This window comes from Myodes glareolus, chromosome X (genome assembly GCF_982192425.1).
Source record: "Myodes glareolus chromosome X, mMyoGla1.1, whole genome shotgun sequence".
NCBI lineage: Eukaryota > Metazoa > Chordata > Mammalia > Rodentia > Cricetidae > Myodes > Myodes glareolus.
In genome coordinates, this window is record NC_142053.1 from 130,842,260 (window position 1) to 130,863,195 (window position 20,936).

General features: G+C 40.7%; 1 protein-coding gene across 3 annotated transcripts in view; it reads left to right on the forward strand.

Annotated features, from left to right (window-relative positions):
* Shroom4 (shroom family member 4) overlaps nucleotides 1-20,936 on the forward strand; it is a 203,680-nt gene that overhangs the window by 157,092 nt on the left and 25,652 nt on the right. For all 3 annotated transcript variants that reach the window (XM_048461482.3, XM_085684438.2, XM_048461483.3), the window contains 2 exons: nucleotides 981-3,468; nucleotides 8,669-8,730. In XM_048461482.3, coding sequence (XP_048317439.3) covers nucleotides 981-3,468; nucleotides 8,669-8,730 — 2,550 coding nt within the window. The remainder of the gene's footprint in view (nucleotides 1-980; nucleotides 3,469-8,668; nucleotides 8,731-20,936) is intronic.

Here is a 20,936-nt window from a genome sequence, read left to right on the forward strand (position 1 = left end):
ACACTCTGGTAGAGAGTTTATTATTTTTCCCCATTTGGAAGAGTTATCAGAGAGGAGGTAAGACTTTGGATGGACAGAGTCCTGGGTTCCAAGTGCAGTTCAGCTTCTTCCGCAGATTGCTGAAATCATCAGTTTGCTTTGCTTTGTGGGTTACAAAGTGAAGAAAGTCATCTCATTTGGGCTTCAGATGGAAGACTGTAAAAGGCCTCAGTAAATAATCAAAATTTCTATTATCAAGAAAAATCGTAAGTTCTGAGGCTGTAGCCCCATAGCCGAGCCCTTCCCTAGCATGTTCCAGGTCCTCAGTCCAACCACCAGCACTACCAATAAAGTGCTAGGGAATCTCCAGACCAAAGGAACATTTCAACTCCATCTCTGACTGCGCCACTAGTTAGAGTTTGTAAAAAATTATCTTCTCAAGGTCACTTCCCTCTCTGAAGCTCTGTTTCATTGACACCAGTGGCTTTCCACAGTGCGGGGAAGCCCACTGGCCTGCTATAAGAAGCCCTCCATGTGAGTGTGGTGCACACTCAGAATGCACTTTGAGAATCACTGCTTTAGGAAATGCTCCGACTGAAGTCAAATCCGTCCCATAGGGCTTCTCTCTAATGCTGAAGCTTTAAACTTCTAATGCTGGCAGAGAACCATACGCTGACCCAACAGAGACTACTCAGAAGCAGCTTCAAACTTGCTGTTAGCAGTGACATCGTGCCTAATCCCCATGACATTTCCCCGGTCTTTGGGATGTGTGCTCATTCTTCCTCTCTGTGCAATCCTGTCTCACATTCCATCCTGTTTCTGTGCTGTCCCTCTGTCAGTCTTCTTGCTCATTTCTTCTGTTTCTCCCTTTGCCTCATTTTCCTTTCGTTTGTAACATGGGTGGCTCTGACTTGACTTGTCCTTTTCCGTGGTGGATGGGCCAAGGTGGGAAAAGGGTCTATTTTCTTGGCTAACTCACGTGTATGCCTTGTGTCTTACAGTGACGTGTGTGTGCAGTGGTGCCCCCTCTCCCGGCACTGCAGCACTGAGAAAAGCAGCTCGATTGGCAGCATGGAGAGCCTAGAACAGCCAGGCCAAGCTACCTACGAGGGTCACCTCTTACCTATCGACCAGAACACGTACCCCAGTCAGCGTGACTCAGCCTACAGCTCCTTCTCAGCTAGCTCAAATGCCTCTGACTGTGCCCTTTCACTTAGGCCTGAGGAACCACCCTCCACAGACTGTGGCATGCCAGGCCCAGGGCCAACTAAAGCCACTGATGGCCGATCTAATGTATGTGAGACCTCAGAAAGTAGCCACAGTACCAGTGGGGCCCGTGTGACCTCCACTTCCCAAGAGTCACCCTGCCCAGAGGAGGGTCAACACTCAGGACCTGCCAAGATAGTACAAGGTCCACCAGAGCCGCCTGTGAGGCGGGACAGCCTTCGGGCCTCTAGAGCTCAGCTCCTCAATGGAGAGCAGCGCCGTGCATCTGAACCTCTGGACTCCTTGCAACAGAAGGAGAAACAAGGCTTAGAGACAGTGCTGCCTCCACGGAGCCCTAAGCAATTCTGCTGCGTAAGTGGGCAAGACCAAGTGACAGGTGAGGGCCACCAGAACTGTGAGCTCAGCCAGCCTTCTGAATCCAATCAGGAGGACTCTGAGCATCTACTGATAGAAGGCTCCTCCAAAGCACTTGATTCCCCAAAAACTCATGACAAAGGTTCTAGCAGAGAGTTCAGCCTGCTCAAGGAGGCTTCAGCAGATTTGGCTAACCCTTTGTCTTTTGGTGCCATCCCACACCTCCGAGGAAGCACAGAGCATCGCCATAGTGCTCCAGAACAGCTGCTGGCGTCCCAGTTGCAGCGGATGCGTGTGGATTCCAGAGGCAGCAAGGGGATGGAGTTGCCAGCTGGGCAGGATGGGCACCAGTGGACGGTGTCCCCTTTGCACAACAACCCTAAGGGAAAGAAAAGTCCAGGTCTCCCTACAGGAGACCCTCAAGACCAGCCTATCAAAGAAAGGAAGGTTAGGCCCATAGATGATAAGGTGATGGGTCCGGTGTACCAGAGCCAAAGTGGTTCCCCACTTGGAGAGGTGGATGGACCCCTGCCAGAACGAACTTACTTAGACCCAAACCAAGCAAGCAGAACAGGCAGTGACTTGGCTAGCCAGCAGCCCTCTGTCACTTGCTCCCCTATTCAACAAGCCAGAGATGCATTTTCAACTTCCAAAATAGCTGGTCATGCAGAAGCAGCTGAAGAAGGTGACAGTGAACCCAAGGAAAGTGGCCGATTAGGTGGCAGAAGGAGTGGAGGTCCCCGGGGCCGTTCCATCCAAAACAGGCGGAAGAGCGAGAGGTTTGCTACTAATCTTCGTAATGAAATTCAGAGGAGGAAAGCCCAGCTCCAGAAAAGTAAGAGTCCATTGTCACAGCTGTGTGACACTAAGGAGCCAGTTCAAGAGACCCAAGAGCCTCCAGAAAGCCCTCCACTCCCTACTTCTAACTCAGCTCTCCTGTCTTCATATAAAGAAGTCCCTAGCCCGGGAGACAAGCTCTTCAATAAAAGCATGATTCTCAGGGCTAGGTCTTCAGAATGCCTCAGCCAAGCCTCAGAGAGCTCCAAAGCTAGGGTAGGCTTAGAGGGAAGGCTAAGCCCTGGCCAGAGGTCTGGCCAGTCTTCTTTGAGCCTGAACACCTGGTGGAAGGCATCTGACTCACCCTCCTTAGACACTGACAAAGCAAATGCTCCCCCTGGGGTCTGTGGAGGTCAATGGAGATGGTCGCCAGAATATAACCCACAGCCACATGTGCCACTATCCACAGAAGGTCCTTCCAGCCCAGATGACAGCAAGGAACTGAAGACATCTACTGCTCAAGCTGGGGAAGAAGCCATTCTTTTGCCGTTTGCAGACAGAAGAAAGTTCTTTGAAGAGAGCAGTAAATCTTTGTCTACATCTCATTTGCCAGGCTTAACCACTCATAGCAACAAGCCTTTTACCCAGAGACCAAAGCCTATAGACCAAAACTTCCCGTCAGTGAGCTATAGAGAATTGAGATGCCATCCCCTGGACCAATCATATCATTCCACAGACCAGCCATACCATGCCACAGACCAATCATATCATTCCATGTCACCACTTCAGTCAGAAACTCCCACTTACCCAGAATGCTTTGCTACCAAAGGCCTAGAAAATTCCCTGTGCTGTAAGCCACTGCACTGTGGGGATTTCGATTACCACAGGACCTGTTCCTATTCCTGCAGTGCTCAGGGAACTGTAATGCATGATCCTTGCATTTATTGTTCTGGAGAAATCTGCCCTGCATTGCTAAAGAGAAATTTGTTGCCAAATTGCCTCAACTGTAGATGTCACCACCACCAATGCATTCGGTGTACAGCTTGCTATCATAATCCTCAGCATGGTGCCCTTGAAGACAGCAGCCTGGCACCTGGCAATGCTTGGAAATCCAGGAAGTCAGCAATACAGGTGAGGACTTGGTTCGTGGGTGAGTGAGAGTCATTATTTTAAAATGTAATCAATCACAATGCATTGCAATGATGTAGTCCTGTCTCTACACTCAGCCACCAAGATTGCAGTATAGCTGTGCAGCTTTAGAGATTGGGGAAAGTAAGGTTTGCTCCTTAAAATGAACAAGACTGGAATTTGTTCTATCTTTAAAATTAGTATCCGAGTGACCTTAAGTAAACCATCAACTGATTATAATGTGAAGTTATGCCATTTTTAAAGGGAAAAAATATATTCACTTATAAAACAGCTAGTACTAATAAAAATTAAAAGGTAGGATCCACATAAAAGATAAAACGTACTAATCGTCTTCTTGCATCTGGCTTATTTTGTTTGATGTAATATTTTTAGTTGTACCCATTTTCTGCAAATGTCATGATTTATTCTTTTCTTTATGAATAAATAAAATTATATTATGTATAGTATCCAGAGGACTCCAAGTCCTTCCACAGATACACTTGCATACCCGTTACCATTATAATTACCATACTTAAAACAGTTGAGGACTAGAACCAGCCTAGATGTCTGTCCATCATCAGATGAATGGATAGCATGGCTCTTCTGTTGGAAGCAAAGGTGGAGAACAGTGTTTTGCAGTGTGTATTTGCACGGAAGTTGACGGGAACAGAGCACGAAAGCACATTAAGAGCTTGATATGGACTAGATTTACATGAGTGTATTAACAACCAACAAATGTACATTAATATTTATGCATGTCATAGGAAATATATTTTGCCTAAAATTGTATAAGCAAATGATAAACTTTAATATGCATGCTGAAGTATTCTTGAAGTATACTCACGTGTACAAATTATTGTCATTTCCCACCTATGCATCTTACACATATTTTGGTTTACATATGCCTACAGTTCCAATAGGCTTTGAAGCTATAGTAAGCAATATTGTTTTCCGAATAGTAACTTGAAGTCCTTTGCTACTTCTTCTCCATATACAGTTGAACTTTGCCAGTGTCTTCATATCCTATAGCATTGCCGAACTCACTGATGAATTCTAGTCCTCTTTGGTAGGTTATAAAAGATTTTGGACATAGGAGGTTGTATGATCTTGGAATAGAAGGAATTTTGTATCTTTTTCATGTTCTGTATGCTCATTGATTTGCCTGGGACCCCCAATACCCTGTTCAGAAGGAACACTGGAGAGTAACAATGTTGCTCGATTTTCAGAGCTTCCCTGTGAAGTTTGGTGGCTACGATCTTCTAGTGATTGTTGTTGTGTAGTTGTTCTTAATCTTGAGGAGAAATGCCCTTTTAGTCTTAGTTTCAAAGGAGCTCTTTTTTAAAATTTAAGAAGGAACTTTGGATTCTTTCAAATGTTTTCCTATTTCTATTAAGGTGCCCACATAGTTTTAATTTTTGTCTAAATTTATAGTGAATTATACTGATTGGACTTTGAAATAAGTATCCACCTAGCATTTCCAGGATAAACCCCACTTGATCATATGTAGTAACTTTTTATGTAGCTAGATCTGACTTATTAGCATTTTGTTAAAGGCCCTTTGAATCTACATTTAATACAGAATTTAGTCTGTATTATAAAATCTTTTTTTTTCTAACTAGGTAGTAATGCTAGCTAAATGAGGTGGGAAGCAGTCCCTGCTCTTCTATTTTTCAGGAAGAATTTGTACAGCACTGCTGGGTTTTTTTTCTTCTTTAAGCATGTGATAAAATTTATCACTGAGCCAGGCAGTGGTGGTGCAGGCTTTTAATCCCAGCTTTCAGGAGGCAGAGGCAGGCTGATCTCTGTGAGTTTGAGGCCAGCCTAGTCTATGAGAGCTAGTTTCAGAATAGGCTCCAAAACTAGAGAGAAACCCTGTCTCAAAAAACCAAAATGATAAAAAAATAGTAAAATCATTTGGACCTGAATTTTTTTTGTAAGAATATTTGAAACTGCACATGAATTTCCCTGATAGAAAAAGAGTTATGGAGATTATCTGTTTCTTCTTGAGTGAGCTTTGGTAGATTGTGGCTTTTAAGAAATTTCTCTATGTCATTTACATTTTTACATTTATGCAGATAAAATTGTTGGGACCTACTCTGAAGGGCATGTCAGAATTTAAGATGTACCGGTTGATGAGTAGAGGAGGAAACAGGTACATGATAAGGTGAATATAGCAAAAATGTCCATTGTAGCATCTTGATAGGATCCATGGATGCTCACGGTAAACTGCTTCCATCTTTTTGGTATGTTTGGAAATATTCACTGTGCTGAAAAATGAGAAAAGAAAACATAGATAATACCCAAAAGGCATTGAAGCTGAAGCTAGATGTACTGGGCTTACATTCTTTCCCCAGAATTTATAGTGCCTAATCTTTCCCATCTGAAAAATGAAGGTAATAACAGCACCTGCTTCGTTAAGGTGGATTAAATGGCGAACATGTGCAAGGCCTTTATAACAGTGACTGCCAGGCAGTAATCACCTTATAAGTAAGCTATTTTAAGATGAAGGGAAATTTGGCTTAGCTCGAGAATCTTGGTTGAAAGAAGTACTCATAGCAAGTAATAAGGAGAGGGGGTTGAAGGTGAATGGAAAGAAGGGAGAGGATGAGTACAGGGCTGTCATCTCTGGACCAGAATTTCCGAAAGAGAAGGAAATTCATTTGACAGGTAGCAGCAGTTGGCTGTAGCAATGTAGCCAAGCTGTGCCTATGTCATCCCTCTCCTTTTGTACTTGGAGGGACACACTGGGTTGCTAGTGCCTCTTAGACTTGCTAAATATATCTGCTTGGACACTAGACTCTCAGGTATGTGGATGACGGTATATATAGGGGTACACCGTTTCTACCCTTGTTACTGGAATCCTCTATTTTTGACCCTGTGAGACGTATAGCATAGGTTTAGACACTCTAGCTCTGGCAACTAAGGTCGTTGCTGTGGTGACTGTCTGAAGAAAGGCTGGGAGCCTGCCAGCTCTTTCTGCCATGAAGAAGGTTGGGAAACTAACTAGCTCTGGCTCAGTGCTATCTAGACAAGTGAAAGCAGCATCTACTTACAATCACGCATGTTTAGGCCAGTCAGTTTTACATATATTGCCAGATGATTTCACTTAACACTTACATGAAACTGGTGAGGAAACTGAGTCTCAGAGAGATCACACAGCTCACAAGGTGCAGAGCCAGGATCTGAACACCATGAAAATAACTTCTATATGGCTGTCCACTAGATTCTAGCTGCTATAAATATAGCAATGCATTAAGTCTGCTAACAATCAAGAAATAGGTACCCTGGTCATAAATATGCTACCATATAGCAAGTACCATATGTTTATGGTATAATGTTTAAAAATGTTAATATATATGGGTATAACGTGTAGTATCAATGTATATATATGCACATATGTATAGCATTTATGTTTATTGTGTATAACATATGTGTGTGTTTGTACTATAAAACAGTTAAAAGGGAGTGGGGGCCATCCACTTGCTGAAGGGTAGATGTGGAAACCAAAGCTCTATTTCTTGCTTAGCTGTGTTATGGAGTGTGTGCTGCTTGCCTCTCCATAAGTAGATTGCAAAGCTAGGCCTTCTCCCATGTAACAAACAGGATGGCTGATAACAATATCACTTTCACCAAGACAGCAAGTTTTCCTATATTCTTCGACTGCCCTACCCCGTGTGAGTATTGCTTCTTGGGTTCAAAGAGCACAGAACAGTTTTAGGATACTGAGTGGCTCAAACAAAAGAATAAAGTAATACCGAGTCTCTCAAATGGTCAGTGGGAGTGGGTGGAGGACTCGGCCTGGTTTACCCACTGCTGTTTTCTAAGCGCTTCCACAGGTCTAGACATCTCATGGACAGGAAATCCTGGCTCATGCTGTAGCTGAATATGTTATGGTGCCTTTGTGGACAGTGACATCTCACAAACATGTCAAGGCAGACAGAGTCTGAAATACAAATTGTTCAATTTGCTCTGGTGTATCCCAAACAGAGACTGCTCTCTAGTCTTGTGAAAGCTGAGCTCAGAAAGTACTCCCCACCTTTTCCATGTTAGCACCCAGAGGCAGATCCTGTGGTGTTCAGGCTGGGCTTGTCCACTCAAGTGGTCTTTCTACAATAGACTCCCAAGTGCTGTAACCACAGAACCTTCTAGCTACCATGCACTGTGCCGGGCATTCTCCACCCATCTTTTTCGATCCTCACTGACTATCTTTATTTGCCAGAGAGCAAACTGAGGTTCAAAGTGGTGACAGAATATCCCTCACATAGCACAGATAATAAATGTCTTAGCCAGGATATCTGATACCAGAGACCTGTGTCATTCTGCTTCACCGGGTGTTTGGCCCCCAAAGAGAGGCCTGCTAGGGCTAAGGCAATAAACCTTGGGAAAGACTAATAATAGCAGTATTGGAGCAAAGTGAATTTAGAAGCTCAGTGTGGCTTAGGAAAAATGCCTTCTCTTGGGCTGAGTCTCCAGGTAGAGGGTGCTAAATGCAAAACCTGGAGGAATCTGAAAAGCAAGCATGTGTTCAGGTTCGGGCTCTAGTAAGAAAGGGAAATTTTTACAAAAGGCGTATATGACTGAGCAACTCAGGAAACTACATCCAAGATAGACAATCTACTTGTATGATATATGAACCAGGGCACCCAATCCTCCGTCTCCCTGAGGTGAGCTCATGTCAACCCTTGTCTGAATATGTGGGCAGAGGCGTAAGAACAACTGCAGGATGGGAGTAGCTGGCATCTCTGCTCCACCTTTTCCCACCCTGGGAGAGGGATTTCTGCAACAGGACCCTCCAAACCCTCTTGAGGTCAGTGCTTCCGAGAAGATGCTTTCTAAATTTGAAAAAGCAGGAACGATGGCCAGGTTCATCCAGTAGGATAAACAAAAGATCTCCAATCCTCAATGCAAGCAAGAGCTAGAGCAAACAGCTAACATGCTAAACTAGTTTTTGGTGTGGGTTGGGAGGGGTGTGGAGCAAGAGGGAAATTGAATATTCTTAGCCCACAGTGTCCAAGTCCCTGAGCGCTTTCTGGATATCTGCATGAGCACAGAGGCTCAGCAACCTCCCAAGTGCACATGGCTGTAGACTGTCTGGGAGTGTCCATGCTACCAGCCAAGGAACCTGGGCCAGGCTGATGTTTGGGAAACTACCTCGAGGCCTGGATGTTCAAAGTGACCTAACTTACCAGATTTTCTTTTGCAGGAATTTCCTGGGGACAAGTGGAAGCCAATAACCGGCAACAGGCAAACTAGCCATTCAGGGAGGTAAGTGATGGCTCCGGCAGGTGGGTGATTGGGTGCCCCAGAAACTTCTGTAGCAATGGCTATGGCTTTTGGTTTGCTTGATATTTTTCATTTAACAGAACTGGTTTGCTATTCACACCAAGGACTTGTTTCTATAATTATAATCCAATGACCTCCCTACATCACCATCTGAATATAGATTGTGAGGCCATTTTAAAATAGTGTTGTGAGGGGATGTCTGTCTGAGGGAGGCAGCCCTGTCTAGTTACACCCAAGGCCACAGAAAATGAGACTGTGCAAAAATGAGCGAGAAGGCCCAAACTGTGGCCATGAGTAGTTGGAGTCAACAGAGAGGAGTGTCTGTTCTCTTTGACCAAGGTTGGTGGAGGCACCTGCTTCTTGGCTTCTGCCACCACACTTTTAGTAGGACTCCTTGAGAACTTACGGGTCATGAAAACATGCTCATGGGTTACAACTGCTGGAGAAAGGTGCAAACAGCTTGGAATTAAAAAAAAAAAAAAACTACTTTGCTCAGGGTGGAACACTGAGCTCCTCTAGGTGGATCACAGTACCCGGCACTCATGTTCCCTAGAGATGAGGCACCCTAAATGGTGACTCTAAGTGAACCAGAGGTATGGCTGGTCACTTCTGGCTTGCCTAGTTGGATCACTTTTTTGTACATTTTGATATGCTGTCTCAACCATATCGGAAAGAGGGTAATGAAGCCCATTACCATCTCCAGAATAAAGCAGAAGACAGAAAGGCTTAAATAGTCCAGAGTTCTTTTAGGTGGTCTACATTATGCTCCATTATTTTTAATTCAAATATAATTAGGTCATTTCACCTTTCCCTTCCTTTCCTCCAGCTCCCCCATGTCCCCTTCCCCCAGCTCCTTCCATGCCCTCTACTTGTTCTCTCTCAAATTTATGGCTTATTTTTCTTTGATTATTCCTCTCTCTCTCTCTCTCTCTCTCTCTCACACACACACACACACACACACACACTGTCTCTCAAATTTATGGCCCATTTTTCTTTGATTGTTATTGTCACACACACACATATACGTTTATGTGTGTGTACACATAAGTGTATAAATGCAACTTGACTCCATTTAGTGTTGCTTGCATGTATGTTACTTTAGGCATGGCCACTTTGAATTGGATAACCAATTAGGGGTTCCTCCCTGGAGTACACTGACTAGAAGCTTCTTTGATGAGGGATAAGAGATACAGTTAGCTGTGGTCATAACCAACAGCTGTCTCATTGGACCTAAGGCCAACTCAACAAGAGGAAAATCAGACCTCGTACTGGAAACCTAGTCAACTACACAGTTGTGGATCTTAGAGGAAGTCCTACTACTTATAAGAAACTAAAAACTACTACTTAGAGGAAAAGCCACTCTGTTTGACTGGTGTAATTCCTTACTGTATTCTAAATACTAGCCCCCATGGTTTGATAGTATAGGTAGGAATTATTTTGGCTTTTCTTTGATCCCAAAGTGTGGAAAAATTACTATTTCCACCCTGCAATGGGAAAGGGGATGATGCCCAATATTTATTATCCATCACCAGGATTATACATTCAAAATTGCGTTTGCTCTCCAGAGTAGTTCTCATGCTGCCTAGTTTATAGGTGAGGTCCAGAGATGCTATATAATTCAGCTAGGTCACAGCAAATGGTCATGTTGGGTTTCAGACAACCTGATCCCCAAAGTTTCTGCACCTTCCCTCATCCCCCATTTCACCTGCTTCCATTGGAATTCATAAAGGACAGTCTGCAAATAGATCCCTCAACATAGTGGTCCAGGAGTCTAAGTCCTAGGCAGAGATTCTGCAGGATTCCATGGCTAGACTTGATCCCCTCTCCATCTCCCACCGCAAGCTCTGGGCTGCTTTATATTATGTCCTTAGGGATATTATTTTAATCTAATGACACTGTCAAGTTTCATATGTTATTAGATTGAGACCGTTAAAAAAGATACCAAGCCTTGAGCATAGCTTTATTCTATGTGCTTAACACAGAGAGGCCTTTCAAGTGGTATTTATCATCTGTTTGCCAAAAGAGGAGATAGAATCTGTTCACCACTGCATGAGTAAAAAGACATGAAAACAATAACGCTAACAATTTCCGGGTTTTTGCTTTCTTTCTATTTTCTTCAACACTAGGGAAGGAATCTATGGTCTTTTGCACACTAAGCAAGTGCTTCACCATAGCGCAATACCCCAAGGCAGTAAATAACTCAGTTACATGTTGTAGCCACCATGGGATGCATTTTTATAAGCCTTTATTTATCACTGTGAGGTTGTAGAGTAGGTATAATCAGCGTAGGTGTAGTTTCTTCTCCGTTTAATACAGAGAAGCAATTGAGGTACACACAAACACATTCATTTGCCTAGAGCCTCTCAGCTGGTGAGTTAATTAGCCCCAAGTAGTCTTGCTTCGGAAACAGTATTGTACACCTCACCAGGCTCCAAAGTGCTTCTCCTACTCACTCATCAGTGAAGTGAGAGAGTCTTACTAAAAGCTTAGCATGTGCGCTGCCTTTTGCTTAGCAAGGTGGGAGATTCTAGTAAGAGATCAGCGAGAAGCAGTGTCTGCCCACAGCTTGAGCAGAAAATAGTAGCCCACACCGAGTTCAGCAGCAGTAATAACACATTATTACTTGCAAAACAACCTATGCGCTATGAGTTGAGTTACACAACTTAGCACAGAACTTCCTAAGAGTTCCAGCGAGTGGGCACTAGCCGAGGGTATTGAATCTCAGAGATGAGTATGCAGCCAGAACACCTGGAGAACTTGTTGGAACACGAGAGTCTGCTGGACTCTGCCCCTCCAAATCAGATTTCATAGGTGCGAAGTAGGGCTCAAAATTGGCCTTTCTAACTGGCTCCTTGGATGATGCTGGCACAGCTGGTCCTGGGACCACACATTGAGAACTGCTAACTCGGAGAAAGGATTTGAAATTTAGAGAGGGCAAGTTCTCCACGCAAGTTCTCCTGGCTGGTAGGGGGATGGGCTCAGCTTTTAAGCCAGCTTTTTCTTATGAAAGTTTCCAAAAGAACATGAAGCTTAAACAAGGAACACCTTAAATCAGGCCCCAATACATGATAAGTATTTATTGCATTTTGGATAAGTTCATGTAAGGATAAGAAAACTGCAGGCTGTAAGTGGAAGGAGAAGAAACTAAGCAAGATGTCTTAGAGTAATCAATCCTGTTAACTAAACAAGGCCTTGGAGTTAATACTGCCTCAGTCAAGATCCATGTTCGTGTGCTTCCTCGTCTTCCCTCTCTCCTTTACTGACTCTTCCTTTTCATCTCTTATCTCTGCACCTGTCTTTATCTCCAATTATTTGTAAGAGAGGATTAAAGCAGCACCAGCAAATTCTTCTGAGAATCAAATGAGTAAATGGAGAGAAACCCTTGCAAGCACAACTGAACACTGTAATCGTTAGATGTGGTGCTGACGACACGGGGCACGCTCAGCAGTCAGGGTAGAGAACTGTAACTAAGGACACTTTAGTCCAGGATGGGCAGGCCTGGAGAATGAGAATGGGTGACAAACATTGGGAGCAAAATCATGTTCGCCTGTCACCAGGGATTACTAAGTCCCAATTAGACGGTAACATGAAGCTCTGATGCGTGGTGCATGATGTGGTAACTACAGATCGCAGTGATGAACTTTACACTCGAAAAGGCCAGAAGGGGGTTTTGAACACTTTACCATAAATAAGTGATAAATATTAGAGAGAGAGGTGTTTGTTCGGGTTGACCACTAGTCATTGTCTACATGTATCAGTCAATATCTGATGCCCCACTTATAAGTACAACTTTAGGATTATATGTATATATGACATATTTTACACATATAATTTACTTTAATTTGTATAAATTCATTATATATTCATGTAATTCTAAAGTTGTACTTAAATATCAATTAAAAATAAATTCAGATGGGGTATAAAAGAGGAGAATGAGGCTTGAAAATGACTAAAATTCATTATAAACATATGAAACTTTCAAACAAAAATAAATACAAATTAAAAATTATTGACAATCAGGTAAGTGACCTGATAAATGTGGCATTCTAAGCAACTTGGCAGCATTTGAAAGCTAGATGAGTTGGAGAGTAACCAAGTGAGGCAGTCATCCAGAAATTACACTGTGTGTTTGAACTAGAGAGGTGGCTGTGGAGGTGCAATCAAAATACAATATAAAAGGTAGATAAATACGTGTGATGTTTTGGGAGAAAAAAATAATTGTTCATTGTGAAAACAATATTACAGAAAATTAAACCCAAGAGAAAATAGCCTTGTTTCTACCACCTTATTGCTCCAATTTCCTGTTGGCTTTTTATATAAGTGTAGAGATTATTTCTGGCATGGTTATAATAACTATGCAAATGAGCTTTTGTACCCTGATACACTAAGCATTATTTGATAAATAATTTTCATGCAGGCTTCCTCAGTAATTGTAATTTTAATGGCTATATAATATTTCATCTGTTTATTGTATACTAATTTGTTTAATCAATCCTAAATTGTTGAATAATCAGGTTGTTTTCAATGCCTTGTTGTTATAAAATAATTATCTAGAACATTTTGAATATCTATAGATTTTTTTCTCATTTTGAATTAGCTCATGAAAACAATTATCTGAAACACTGAAGAAGCTACTATCTGGAGTTTGCGTTACTACTTCATAGTACATGAACATCCTTATGGTCCCTCACAGATTTAAAAATGACTTTCCTCAGTACCATCTGCAACATACTAGAACAGTTCTTTGCACCAAATTTTGCCATCATTGAAATTTTTCTAACACAAGAGTTAATACATGCTCTCGTCTTCATTTGCTTACCTTGATCTTTCTATTGTGAACATTTTTCATGTGTTTATTTAATGCCTTTGTTGTGTCTCCTGTGAATGTCTGTTCAGATTATTTGTTCAAAACTATAAGACATCTTTTGAAGGACAAGTAGGGAAAACTGTTTCTAGAACTTTGGAGCAAAGGAGATAATTAAAACTAGCCGAAGTCTGCTGACCTGGGAAGTTACTGACATAGATGGGGCAGTCTATGGTTTAGAGGAGAGGGTGATAGATAGCCTAGAACTGGGATATAATGGAGATGAAGTTAATGAGGTTTACAAGCAGATGCTTTAGAGGATGCCAAGCACTCAGAAAGGGAAAAATGAGGAGAAGACAGTGATAAAGCAGGTTCAAGTGGCCAAAGTGCTGGCTAGAACAGCACTCTGTCAGTGTACTGCCATCATGGAAGACAGCATTAATGGCTTTGACAGTTTGCAATCATATGTGTCCTTCAGAAAAGCAAGTTTAGCAAAATATTGGGTATAGGAAATAGATAACATGATTGCTTGTAAGGGAGTTCTACAAAGAAGAAATGAAAACAGCTTTTCTCATTATGAGTTTACATATTCCAAGTTTAGTAGATAATGTGTAATCTTTACCACCGTCTAGTTTTAGAATATTCCTGCTGTCCTGCAACAATCTCTCACGTCTGTTTAAGCAGTCACTTACCATTTCCATTTTCAACCTCAGGTAATCGTTAATTTGTTTCCTGCATTCATAGATTTGCTTTTTTTCTGTTTAACTCATTGAACATGTGCTTTTGTGTCTCATGTCTTTTAATTGGGAAGATGTTTTAGTCATTCATCCACAAGGTAATATATTTCGGTGCTTCATTTTTTTTTATTGCCAAATAACATGATTAGCTGACATTTTCTTTACCCAGTCATCTACTGAAGTTGGGTTTTTTTTTCTCTTTGCTCTTTTGGGGGTCAGACACCCAGCTCCCAAATAAATACTTGGAGTCTTCTTCTTACTTATGAATGCACAGCTTAGCTTGACTTCTTTCTAGCCAGATTTTCTAACTTTAATTATCCCATCTACCTTTTGTTTCTGGATTTTATCTTGCCCTATTCTCTCAACCTTCCTTTGCTTCTTTCTCTGTGACTTGCTGTGTATATGGATGGATGGCCACTGTTGGCCACTTCCCTCCTTCTTTTCTCACTCCTCCATCTTCTCTTCCCAGATTTCTCCTCCTATGTATTCTTTCTGCATGCAAACCTCACCAGTCTTTTCTTCTGCCTAGCTATTGGCCATTCAGCTTTTTATTAGACCAATAAAGTGTTTTAAACAGGCAAAGTAACAGCTTCACAAAGTTAAACAAATGAAACATAAAATTTGCATAAACACATAAACATGTCTTTGCACCATTAAACAAATGTTTCACAGCATAAACAAATGTAACACATCTTCAACCAATACTCCACAACAACCTACTAGCAGATATTTGAATTGGTTCGACTTTTTATTATAAATATTATTGTTATAAATATTGATATATAAATTACTAGGTAGATATGTTTTAATTCTTCTTAACATATACTTAGGAGTAGAATTTCTGGGCTATATGGTAACTTTATATTGAACTTTTTGAAGACTTGCCTGTTTTTCAAAATGGCTGCACTGTTTTTTTTCGTTTCTATCAGCAAAATGGGAAAGGGTCACTTCTTTTCACTGGTTTTTAATTATCATTATTTTACTGTTTGGTTAAAATATCTAGAAGGATTTCAACACTAAAATGTTTTAAAAGAAACGGGCTAGGGAAAAGACAGATACAGGGAAGGGAGTTTTACTCATCAATAAGGGAGAAAAGGGTTATGCCATTTGTAGAAAAGTGAACAGAGCGGCAGATCATAGTGTTAAATGAAGTCAGATTCAGAAAGACAATTAACATGTTTTATCTCATGTTGAACATACATATGTGTTCATGTATGTATCTATATGTGAAATGAAACTAGGATACTGTGCAGAGAGAAGAAGACATTAAATGGAGGGATAAGGGGGGATGAGAGGGCAAGAGGAAGAGAAGAACAAACTACCGCATTTCCTCTCATCTGAGGTGTTTACAGTTAACAGCATATAAATAAATGTGAAAAGAGCTGGAGATGGAGCACGAGGGAGCCCAGTGGTGAGGGCCTAGGGAAAATGCAGCACCAGAGGATGGTTATGAGGAGAGTACAATTAGATACATGTAGAAATGCCATAATGAAACTTATTCTTTTATATGCTAACTTTAAAAATTAGTAAGATTCAAAAAAGGGATTTTTTTCCAGGTATGATTGAAAAAAATACTAGAAAAGATCCAGGGAGGAAGTGGCATTTATACAGAAAAATCCTGATGGAGTTCCTCCCCCACTCTGTCTTAGTAACACACACATACTATTTATTATATCATTTCTGTCACAACTGGAATGATGGGTGTAGGTGGGAAAATCAAAAGTCTAATCTTCAGCTACTCTCTCTGCTTAGAAGCAAAGCAGATAAGTCTATGTAGTTACATTCTTAGTTGTCTATCTCAGTTGTATTTGGTTTACATGCAGAGAAAATGCAAACTCATTTTGATATTAGTGGAAGGGGGAAATTATGAGTAGATCTAGTGGGAGAAAAGGTTTCATAATTGTAGAAATTTAAAAGCCAACAGACATTCCTTTCTGGATTATCTCTCTTGGATCTCTGTACTTGTAATTGCCCGCTTTTGATTCTTCCGTTTTTCCCCTTTGCATGTAACTTCAAAATATGTATTTATTATATACACAGCCATAGTTAACCCCAACAACATTACATGACTTATTTTGCCCAATTAATTCTCAAGGAACTTAATACTCAGGAAGAAATTAAAGCTAAGGAAAGAGATCTTTATGCTATTAACGACAAGACAAAGACATGGTAGCTAACATTTATTGGGTGCTTACTATTTCAGACCCATGTTACATAAATTATGTTATCAATTATAATGATCCTCTGTTATTGTTACTATTCATGACATAGTTTGCCAATAAAACACTGACTCACAAAAAGATTAAAGTCACCTCCCAAGGTCAAGCAGGCATCTTATTCCAGAGCCCATTACATCTAGGGTTATATTGTATTTGACAAAATTAGAGCTCTGTGCAGTTGTTTTAACTCTCTGCTGAAGGCTCTCATCTGTTCTCTGACTTAGTCCAGCTCGAGCTAGGTGTGGGAGACATGCTTCCTATTTTCTGAATGAGTAGAAGAAAATGTATAGCGGAATCTGATTACATAAGAAATAGTACATTTTCCAGAATGGCCTTCCAGTTAAGATTGAACTCTTTAGAAGCATGTAGGACTTGTTAGCAGTGTGACAAAATAAATATTTAAGGTGTTGAAATATGGATAATAATGTAACATTGGGTACACAACACTTAATCAAGGAAAATTATAACATTCTAATGAGAGAAATAAATACATATCTGTAATCTTCTTCAGCTTGCAAAGACTATACAAATCTCCCAAATTAATACACATCTGTAATATACTACAACTGGGATCCTCGTGGTGTGGTTTGTAGAATTTGTCAAATCCATAGTAAAATGAACCCAGAAGACATTAGCTAGACTTCGAGCCCTGTCTTAAAGTGACAATTATCAGATACATGATAGTTGATTTAAAATGTTCAATGAAGTTGAAAATGGATTCTTTGAACACACAAGTTAATTTGAAAATATGGACACACTGAAAGCAACTTCAAGCTTGTTTTAAAAATCAGTTTAAGAAATGTGAGGAATTTCAGGTAACTGCAAAAAGGAATGTCAACTTACAGATATGCCTTTCTTAAATCCATAGCATATCCTAGCTAGAAGGGAAATCAACGGAACAGCTTATATATTCTGACTGAGGATGCAAGATTAAAATGTTAAGTTGAAGATGTCACTGGAGACAAGATGGATGGGTTGAAATATAAAAAAGGTTAGGAAAAAAATCTTTGTACACAAAATGTAATAAAAAGCTAAGCCTTAGAATGAGGGAAGTGTCTAAGAACAACTTTATTGATAATAGTTGCCTGTCTAAAATATATGAAGAATAGATACAGATAGATAAGGTTAGTTTGAAGATTTGGCTTCCTAAATGGACAAAAAAAATAAGTTGGCATTTAATTTACACACGAGGAAAGAAATTCCATGGAAAATTATAACCTCTGTAGCAATTAAAGGAATATAAGTAAAAATCAATTTCAAGGTATTATAGCCTTCTTATTAAATTATCAACAGTTTACAGAAATGATAAGTGAAATTTTAGAATCCTGCCTAGGCAAGGCGTGGGCAAACAGAATTTTTTTCTAGAAGCACTATACAATGGCTCAGTTATCCTAGAGGACAATCTGGAAACATGTGACAAGAATACATTACTCGTCATACTCTGGCCCAATATACCCTCTAAGACAATAATCTTTTAGATAAAATTAATTTTTTGAAAAATAGTCATACTATTGGCTACTTGTATTATATCATCAGTGATATAATATATTATATCTTCAGTGATGGAACTAGAACAGAAAGAACAGCCACTAACAATGACCGATATGCAAATACTGAAGTTTTCAAAGAAGTGGGGATTTGTAATGATGTTAACCCCAGAAAGCTTAACACTAAACCACATGTTAAATTTGAAAGAAAATTCAGGAAAGAATCTGATCAAATATAACTAGCTTGACTTGAAAGCACATAGTGTTCTTTGGGCATGTGTCAAAATGTTGGAATTTATAATAAAAAAAAGAAAATCTGAAGAAGTAACAAACCACATGAGTTTTATTTAGCTCTGGGAAGTTTGAGATCAAAAGCTTTAGAAAAATCCTTGTATCAATGACAGACTGGTTCTCACCAGACATGCTTGACTGCACTTCTGGCTATAATTTGGTTTGCTAGAATTCTCCACCAGTCAGCACTTCTGCTTATTTAAATTCGTGAGAACTTTGACATCTAAATGTATCAGACCTTCATGAACCTCCACATAATGTCACCACTACCATGACTTAGCTCCCCCTCCATACACACACATAACTTTCATATTTTCTGATTCATCTTCATCATTTTCTTAAGGACTTTTTCATTATTTTCATTCAATCAGTATCCTATTGGGAAGTGCAAAAAGCACACGTTCTGTCTACCAACCTAACTTCTGTATGTGTGGTACCTTGAAAAGTGAAGCTGAGTTATTTGGGGAGGGCGTGGGAAATTAAGCTTTACTACTGACAGCTCCATCAAAGCAAGGGGTTCTCTATCTCTTTGAACACCAGTTTGTGTTCCCCTCTTGGGGACTGAGAGAAGACCTGGAAGAAGTCCTGGCACTTGGCTGTTATTTGTTGTTATCAACTGCAAGTTTCTGTGAGCTCAGGGGCAGGGAGAGATGACAGCAGCAAGCTGCCTGGGTCTTTTCTCCTTCGTAGACTCTTTGGATCTTGTTTCCTGGATCTTGAAAATGTTTCCTCTAGTAATAACCTGGGAGTGCCTGTTTCTCTTGGAGCAGTCTTATCTCTTGGCTGTGTAGGGACGGGAAAGGCAAGATGAACTGACCCCGTGTGCTTTTGCTACTATGATCCTGGAATGCCAAGCTATTGTGGTAAGTTTAAAAATAAAATTTCCAAACAAGGAAACTTCAAAAGACTGAAGGAAGAGGCAGGAGGAGATTTTTCTGTCTCTGACAGTACTGCTCTTCATTTTTCGTTTAGATCCCCCTAACATTTTCAACAAGGAGGAAAGCGTATTTGTCAGAAGAAAGGGCAACCTGTGCTAAGAAAAGAGAACAGCCCAAGCCTTAGCAGGCAATTTGCTTGTTGCTTTTGGGATATAGCCATATAGCCTCCTCGCTGGTGTCATCTTAATTGCCATATAGCCTCCTCGCTGGTGTCATCTTAGTTTTCATGTTTCCTCCCTTCCCACAGTGAGGAGCTAAAGTCTTCATAGATACTGGAGAAAATGTGATGCCTAGAACTCTTGCTTCAGTGGAACTGCCCCCAGGAGCAGGATAAGATACACTCTAGTCTGAACACTCTTCTTTCTTATTTGATAAGAAAATAGTTTGTCCTTGTTAGCCTAAGGATTCCCAGCTACAGACTGGATAATGCTGCATGCTTTATTGGTTATTGGGAAAATTCATTCAAATACATACATGAACATGCCTAAAATAGTGCCTAGTATATATTGAGAAGCAAGAAACTATAGTTCCTTCTATCAATGAAGACACCTGCCTTCCAGGCAGAAAATCCTTTCTTGGTCCCAAAGCACAGTTACAGATTTCTATATAAGTTATAAGGCCTGAACCTTTTTTTAAATTAAAACCTCTACATGTCAATATCCCTGACATAATTCATTGAAAGACTGTTAGACCACTGTGCTGCAGCCATGCTCTGTGATACTCATCAAATTTACCATTCTACCCCTTTCTCTAGCCATACCCAGGAAGTCAGGAAAGCAGTGCAGAAAGTATTGGGAGAAAAACTGGGGTTTCAATTCTAGAAGTCTGAAAATCTAGGACATAAGTCAAAGAGTGCATGGCTCTAAACAAGATATGTCTCAGTAAACTACTTGCCTTACAAAGCCTTCTTTAAGGTTAACTTTATTAAAAAGCACAGAACTGCTTTGGTGTACATAGGCAGATTCCCAGTAGATGCAAATTATCTTCATTAGAGTGGAGTCCAGCATAAAGTTGGGCGAAGTGCACAATACAAGCCTGTCACAGCTGTGATCTTCAGCTCTGTTCCTAGGTAGGCAGTGTTATCTGCTATTTAATGTTCAACCTTGCTCAACAGTAAAGAAGCTAGAACTAGGCTCCCAACTCAGCCCAATGATTGCTTAGCCAGGAGGTCCTACTTTGCCAAAGACTGTAACTGTAGACTCATTCGCTCACTTTTGATCCAGTAAAAATGAAGACATGATAAGAAGCAAATTAGCCACTAGAAAGTCCACCATACTCCAGCAGAGGACCACATACCCAAAAATATTTGAGCTGCACACGGTGGCTTAATGTTTTAGTTCAATGACACAAAGTTGAGCGGGAAGAAAATGGGGTGTCTATCTAGAAAGAATGGGGAGAAGGGATGAATATGATCAGCAGTAGACTCCCTGGTAATCTGGCTCACAGTCTTTCCTTCCTTCTTCTGAGATGTTTGCTGAGCCGTAGATGCAGGAGCTTTGATCAGGGGTATCTCTTGGGGCCGGGTTTCCCATGATTTTTTGATCTCTGCTTTGTATCCAGTTGTGGTTTTCTGTGAAGGTCTTCACTTGCTGTAAAGAGACTTTGTGCTTATCTGTGGGTGTATGGATAAGATTTAGATGGAGTTACGCTGATCTAGCTAGACTATAGAACAGAGACTTTGAGGTCATATGCAGCTTGAGCATCCAAGTCCT